The 8084-nt window shown below is 38.4% G+C and overlaps 1 protein-coding gene across 1 annotated transcript; it reads right to left on the bottom strand.

Moving 5' to 3' along the window:
- Positions 1-4977: 4977 nt before the first annotated feature.
- Positions 4978-6500, bottom strand: LOC128127114 (uncharacterized). Its single transcript, XM_052765483.1, has 5 exons — positions 6462-6500; positions 6101-6379; positions 5749-5947; positions 5548-5623; positions 4978-5455 (listed from the first exon to the last, which is right to left on the bottom strand). The coding sequence occupies exons 1-5, from the start codon at positions 6498-6500 to the stop codon at positions 4978-4980; spliced, it is 1071 nt and encodes a 356-aa protein (XP_052621443.1).
- Positions 6501-8084: the final 1584 nt, after the last annotated feature.

Here is an 8084-nt window from a genome sequence, read left to right as displayed (position 1 = left end):
ATACTCGACGTGTAGAAAGGGAATCTTAGAGAATTGGTGAGAACGTGTAGACTCGCCGAGTCGCCCTAGCGCTCGCCGAGTCTGGTCAAAGTTGACCGTTGACCGTTGACCAGAGTGGACCTGTGTTGACTTCTTAGGGATAGTCAACATTAGAGATATAAAGTGTTAACTAGGGACATATGATGTTATAGGAGGATTGTAGCTCGGCGAATCGAGCACGAGAGACTTCGGGATTTGCTAGCTTTCGATATTCTCAAGGTGAGTCTTCTCACTATACCGTACCCGGAAGGGTTTGACTGTGTGACCGGAAGGTCGGATATGATATGTGATATATGTGCTATATGTGATAAGATAATTGTTATGCGTGCTATGTATGTTTATGTGGGCCGGAAGGCATTATGTTATGGGCCGGAAGGCGTGTAATCTGGACCGTAAGGTTGGCGTGGGTAGGACCGGAAGGTTTACCCAGCAGGGACGGAAGTCCCCTGAGACACATGGACCGAAAGGTCAGGGCCTGGAAAGGCGTATGTGCGTAAGTTGTATTTTGGGGAACTCACTAAACATTTATGCTTACAGTTGTTATGTATGTGTTTCAGGTACTAGCGAGGACCATGGGAAGGCACCGACGTGATCTGTACACACTGATAGATGTTTTGTGATCTTGGGATTCATATGATTTGTATTTTGACATGACACTTGGAATGTTTATGCCATGTTTTGAATGAAAATACTTTATTTTGAAATGAAAAATTTGTTTGAAAATTTACGTTGTTACAAAATCACTCAAAAGAAGGCTCTGATACCAACTTGTAACACCCATAAAAATCATGCCAAATTTAAACTTTTAAAAACATTTCAAATCTATTAACCATTACAAAACTTGTTTTCAAATTATTATATCAGAGTATCCTAGAAACAAAGTCATAAAAAGTGAAGAGCTGTATGATCACGCCTTTGCCTTTCCATGATCCCCTGATGTACTTGAAACAATAAACTGAAACTGTAAGCCCGAAAGCTTAGTGAGCTCCCCCAAAATACCCATACCCACAATAATACACATATAATCATTAACAGCATACTATGGGTCCGATCAACCATCCAGTTGGAATACCCCAGGCCCTCAACCATCCGGTTGGAATGCCAACATACTATGGGTCCAATCATCCTCAGGATGGAATACCCCAGGCCAACAACCAACAGGTTGGAATGCCCACATACTATGAGTCCAATCATCCTTGGGATGGAATACTCACGACCCACAACTAACAGGTTGGAATGCCCAAGTCTATTGGCTTTCACACAAAGCAGATTAGCCTCAACCGCCAAACAACATGTGCACAGATAACAGATAATCACATAACAGTCTATAGACAACAATTGCTCTAACGGATCAAACCACATACCACATAATATTATCCTACCCTCTAGGATACTGAACTAACATGTCATACCACATACCACATAATATTATCCTACCCTCTAGGATACCGATCTAACAGATCATACCATATACCACATAATATTATCCTACCCTGTAGGATACCGATCTAACAGATGATACTAGCATAACATAACCAGATAACAATTCAAAGGGCCGGCCTTGGTGCCTTAGACCCTTGAGTATAGTGAGGATAACTCATCTAGCACTACTGAAGTCCCATAGATAAAACTCTAGCTGCTGGTTGACAGATTCCCGAACTGTTAACATCAAAAAATACCCAATTAATAATTGGGTTCCAAGCCCAAGACACAACTCACACTCCAAAGGCCCAAAAGTCAAGTAATGGGCCAAAGCCCAATATATGGCCCAATTTTCAAAATTTGGCCCAAACTTTTACAAAGTCTTACCATAAGGCCCATTCAATTATTCTAGTCCAAACTCTTGGTATTCCTATGGCCCAATATGACATAATCATAAAGGTCCAACTATGGACCACCTATAGCCCAATTTTCCAAATTGGGCCCAAGTCCCTCACATGGACCTTACCCTAAAACCCATCCAAATATTTTAGTCTATTTACTTGTTCTTGGATAGCATATCAATAGTCCAACCACCAAGGCCCAATAGGAAGACACAACTCAAGGCCCAAGTGAAATTAGGGTTCCCACATGAAATGACGATTAGGGTTAAGTGTTTCTTACTTAACCCATTAAGGACTTAATCCATTAAGTCCAACATTGCCTTAGGTTAATTTGCCAATGATTATTAATTATTATTTTAGGTTTAATAATTAATTCTCATGCGGTCCCGATCAATCCCAAAATTAGGGTTTCACATAAAATGACAATTAGGGTTAAGTGTTTCTCACTTGGTAAGGACTTAATCCATTAAGTTCATCACTCTTCTAAATAAATCATATAGTGTGATTGGGTGTAATTTACAACTCCATTCCAATGGCCCAAAAGTGGGTCCCAATAAGTCCAAGGCCAATAAATCCAATATTAGGGTTTTCTAAACCCTAATTAGGGTTTCCAACCCCATTTTAGTCCAATAGACTCAATAGTTAGGTCTTCTGGGCTTTTAGGCCAATTAGGGCTTCATTGGGCCTATTAGGGTTTATTAGGCCCATTAGCATTTTAATCCCTAGTCCAAACATCCCAAACGAGTCACAATACAAACGAGGCACACCGCCACCCAACACGGTGCTTGGTGGTGGCAGGAGGCGGCGCCACCACCTTACGGTGGTGGTTTAGAGTTTTCTTTTTCATTATTCTGATACGGTTACAAATTTTACAATGAAATACCTAATTAACACACATACACACACACTAAATAAACACACACACACACATAGACACCCTTGTGGTGGCCGGTGGTGGTAAACGGTGGCAGCCACCATCTCAGGGTGGTGGTGGTGGTTCTTGGTTTTCCAGCCAATCTACACTATACTCACAAACACACCAAAGAAAACAGAACACACCCATCCATACTTGCTTCTGATCTTCGAGATGTACCCTAGCCGCCCTCTTCGTGGCCCACGACGGTGACAACAAACATTTTGGAACGACAGCCACCACCTCACGGTGGTGGCGATGACCTCCTTTGGTTCTCAGTCAAGTAGCAGCAGTTTAAGCAACCACAACGGTGGCTATCGGCGGCATAACGAAAAGGAAGAAGAATAAGGACAGTAACGATTAGTCCCGAGCGACGGTGGTCGATGCAACGGTAGGGAGATGGCGGAACAGAAGAGACGCGAAGGAGGTGGTGGTTCCACCGAAAATAGCAACGAAGAAGATGCTCCAGGGTGAATTCCATCCCATTTCTCGCGGCCATGACGTTTCGTAGAGGTTTCTGTCTTCGATGGGGTGGCACAGTGACGACCGGAAGTCTAGAGGGTGAGTGGTGACGGCTGTAAGCATGCTTAGGGTTAGGGTTTGCTTTGGCATAAATACCTGTATCCACACCAAACTCATTGCCATAATGGCAAAACTGGTCCTTCCCCATGACATTGTCTTTCAAACAAAGTCCAATATTTACCATTTATACCTTGCCTTCTAAATTTCCTTTCAAAACAAGTCCGAAATTTACCTAACAGCCCTCCATTTTCAAAATCCTTTCATGATAAGTCCAAATGATACCAAACACCCCCCCTGACTACCAAAAATCATTACAAAATAAGTCCTGAATTTACACTTTAACCCACGAATAATCCAAATAATAACTTTTGGCTCCCAAAACCAACGTCCTACTAAATATTATTTAATTTTGGACAATAATAATATAAAAAATAATAAAATTACTTCTTAAGATTCCAGGTTTATTATTTAATTATTCTATTTAAAATGGGATGTTACAGACTACTACTTTGTAGCCTGCATAATGTATTGTCTTTTCCAACAGTAGATTTGTCGTTTCAGACAATATCTCCTTGTAAGGTATCTGACAATTCGACTACTCTTTGACATTTTTTTACTACGGTTTCATATACTTTGACTACTGCTTTGTAGCCTGCATAATGTATTGTCTTTTCCAATAGTAGATTTGTCGTTTCAAACAAAATCTCTGTCTAAAGTATCTGACAATTGGACTACTCTTTGACAATTATTTGACTACGGTTTTATAGACTTTCACTACTGCTTTGTAGCTTGCATAATGTATTGTCATTTCCAACAGTATATTTGTCGTTTCAAACAGTATCTCCGTGTAAGGGGTCTGAAAATTCGACTACTCTTTGACAATTATTTGACTACGGTTTTATAGACTTCGACTACTGCTTTGTAGCCTGCATAATGTAGTTTCAAACATTACTTATGGGAATCCACCTAATTGTTTGTCAGTCTTTTTTCTTATTTAAGTACTCCTATAAAATTAAAACAAACTAACAAACAAATTTAAAAAATGGCCTCCAATAAAACAACTTCTTCCTATGTAGCTGCTCCGTCCAATACTCCACATCCATGGACGATAAGAGAGGTAATGGTGGTAACACAATGTTGGATGAACGTTTACGAGGATGTAACAACCATGGTTAACCTTGATTGCTTTGAAGGTGATGAATGGACCCGCATAATAGCTATGTTTAACCTCTTGTTGGGAGAGGAAAACACCGAACACAAGAAGATATTGTTGGTAAGTGGATGGATTTAAATGAAAAAATCACATGGTTCAATCAATGGTATCATCATCTTAAAAATAGGTATCGTTATCCAAAAAAATGACGAAGATCTTTTAGAAATTGTTAAAGATCATTACATTTTGGAGCACGAGGGAAATGACTTCGAGTATGAGGATGCATGGATTCTAGTTAAAAATAACAAATATTTCATATAGAAGGCTCTTATATGTGAAATGTCTTATGTAATGTTTGCTACTTGTGTATCTCGTTTTCTATAATGTTTTATGTTTGTGTTTTATTTTTCATGGAATAAAGTAGATAATAAGTGCGGTACTAGATTTAATTGATAATGTCAGAAGTGAAATTTAATACAAGCAATAAAAATTACAAATACGAGAATTCATTACTTTCCTACATTAATCTAAGGACAATTTAAATCAAATGTGTTGTTGAAATCAAAAGCAGGGTATACGCTTTCGTTCTGCGACCCGCTTCCGGATGCGAATTCATCAGTCATTATGCCCTTTTGTGTCGATTTTTTTCTCCCCCCAGATCCGTTCCCCGATCCCCTACCCATACAATCGTTCCTTGTGTGTCCAAAATGACCGCATGTAGAACATTCATGTCTTATGGGACGCTCACCTTGTGACGGAATACGGTCATTGTTTCTTGGCCTACCTGGCTGACGTCTCTCCATTATGGGTGGCTTCACAATCATCAAATCATCGGGGATCTCCCACTCAGATGGACTTGGTAAGGGGTTCACAGACTCCTCGTAAGTTTTCCGCAGTGTCTCTGTAAAGTAAGCTTTTAAAGCAAATTCCGAACAGTCTTCGTAACGGTTCAATGTGAGCACTTTTATGACATGGCCACAAGATAAGCCATCTATTTGCCACCGCCTACATGTACAGGTTCTTTGTTGGAAATCAACAATGACACTTTTGTGAGTAGAGCTTTTCACTTCAAATCTACTATTTGAGATAGGATACACCATCCAATTATTACAAGCATTCTTATTTGCTTGTATAATCGTTTCAGCCCATGGGGTGAGTGCGTTTTTGTTTCAGCTAAAAAAATATACATAATTTCATAATATCATATGAGTAGTAAAATAACATTTCAAGTACTATTATATATATATATATATATAAAAATATATATATATATATATATATATATATAATATTAGTACCTGCAACATTACGTTTCAGAAAACTCCATTGTTGCATTGTTACACGAAAATACTCAATCAACATCAATATTGATATCTTTCTTGCAAATCTTGACATTGAATTTATCGACTCCACACTATTTGATGTCATAAGAAAATACCGATTCCCAGGAAAATGTGCCCTGGCCCATCTTTTTGGATTGATGTTTTGTAGGTATTCCTATACATAATCATTTACCTTTTTAATTTTTTTCATCCCATTATCGATTTTTTTAATAGTATAGGCTTTGCATGTCTCCCAAAATAATGTGTGTATTGTATCGCTGGTTCTAAATTTTGCTGAAATGTTAAAATACAAATGGATACCACATACTCCATGATGAGCGTGAGGAAATATATTTGCAATTGATGTCGCTATGGATGGAGCCCTATCATATATGAATGTAAGGTCTTCCACGTTGCCAATACATTCACGTAGTTTTCGAAGGAACCAGGACCATGTCTCCATACATTCACTTTTGCATATGGCATGCATGATTTGGTTTTGACTGTCCATTGTCACTACGAGCAAAACCGTACCCTTGAATTCACCCTTTAGGTGACCACCATCAATTATTAGGGTCGGCCTACAATATTTGATGAACGCTTGTACCTACAATTATTTTTTATGGCATTAACAAATACCAATTAGGATTCATATGTTATATTTGTTATAAATAATTATCACTGCTTACCAAGCAACCCAACGCGATATACACAAACTCAAACCGCATTATCATCTGTTCTTATCTGAGTAACAGTTCCTAGATTATGCTTCACCAAGTTGTGCATATACGCTGGTAGTTTGGTGAATGAATCCTCTTTGGTACCTCTTAACATCAACCACACATATTGTTTAGCCCGTCATGCCTGTTGGTATGAGATTTGATTGAAAATTTCGAATTGATTTCCCTCACAATTTCATTACCCCGATAAAATATATTATAATCTTCGGCCAATACTTCAGTGATAAAGTGGCAGAGTACCTTTTTCTTTGATTGTCGATGATTAGACTCCAAGTTTGTTGCACAACATGTGTGTTGGTCAACAAGTTTTGTGACTTGGAAAGCAGTAGTCGATTTGATTCCCCTTGCCCTAACCATCCAAGAACAATTTTCTATCAAACAAACCACATCGAACCTTTCTTTTCTCGATCTGGTAGTCTTATACTGCTTACCTTGTTCCATACACTGTCTTCTAATTGCAAGCTTGAGCAACTCTTTGTCATCAAAAATATCTAGAACCTTAATCTCTTCATTTATATCCACCCTCTAACATGGAATGTTCACATCACCGTTTACAGGACACGAAGGCAATGGGGGCATACCATGAAACATGGTATTTGAAAAATAATTTTAGGCTCATCATCAAATTCTTCTCAGTTAGAATCACTCTCTAGGACGGATATATCCAACTTGTCACAATCCACAAACTCGCCATATCCTTTTAGTTCACCAGCATGCAAAAATGGAACTTCTTGTTTTCCAGATTCATTACCAACCTTATTCCCCACGCCTAGTGTTTTTTTTTGTCAAAGTAATGATTTACACCAACATCATTAGCATATTTACCAACATCATTATCACCGATATACTTATAATTCTCCGGTGTAACATACATAATCGGTTCTGGCACTACATTTACATTTTCAGCAACACTATGAGATTGACTTTTACTTAGACTTTTAAAATTACCTATTGGGTTGTTGCTCCATTTTCCACTTGATAAATTAGCTGCAGATGCCTTTCCTCTATCATCCACTTCGTTACGCCAAACGCCTTCTTCAACCACCACATAGACAGATACAGATTTATCTCCAACGACATTTATTACCTTGATCAGCTTTCTAATATCACGATCATCAACAATACCACAATAATAGAGTTGTTATGGATGTTGATAAGCCAGACTGACTTTTGATTCTTCTGGAAGACTCATCTTGCACTTCACCAAATAAACAAATTCGGTGAATGTGGTGGTTTTGTAAATTTCAACACCTAAATAAAACATTCTCAGATTGTATTCCGGTGGCCAAACATATGATAATTGGGAATTAACAAACCCCCATCTTCCATCCGTAGTGAGCAATACGAAATACTTGTTACAACTCATTATCTTAATTTTGAGAATAAAGAAGCTAGAGAGAAGAAAATTTCCCAAATATGAAATACTTAATATATATCACTGCTGTAAAAATCTCGACTAGGTCCTGATTAATCTCCGATTAATCCCTAGGCGCTACTCGACCGATTAGAGGGCGCCTAGCGATTAATCCCTACATACATAATGAGTGAAACAGTATAAAACGATGAAATTTT

Source organism: Lactuca sativa, chromosome 1 (genome assembly GCF_002870075.4).
Source record: "Lactuca sativa cultivar Salinas chromosome 1, Lsat_Salinas_v11, whole genome shotgun sequence".
Lineage (NCBI taxonomy): Eukaryota > Viridiplantae > Streptophyta > Magnoliopsida > Asterales > Asteraceae > Lactuca > Lactuca sativa.
Note: the sequence above shows the minus strand (reverse complement) of the source record. Positions and strands in the feature narration are given on the sequence as shown.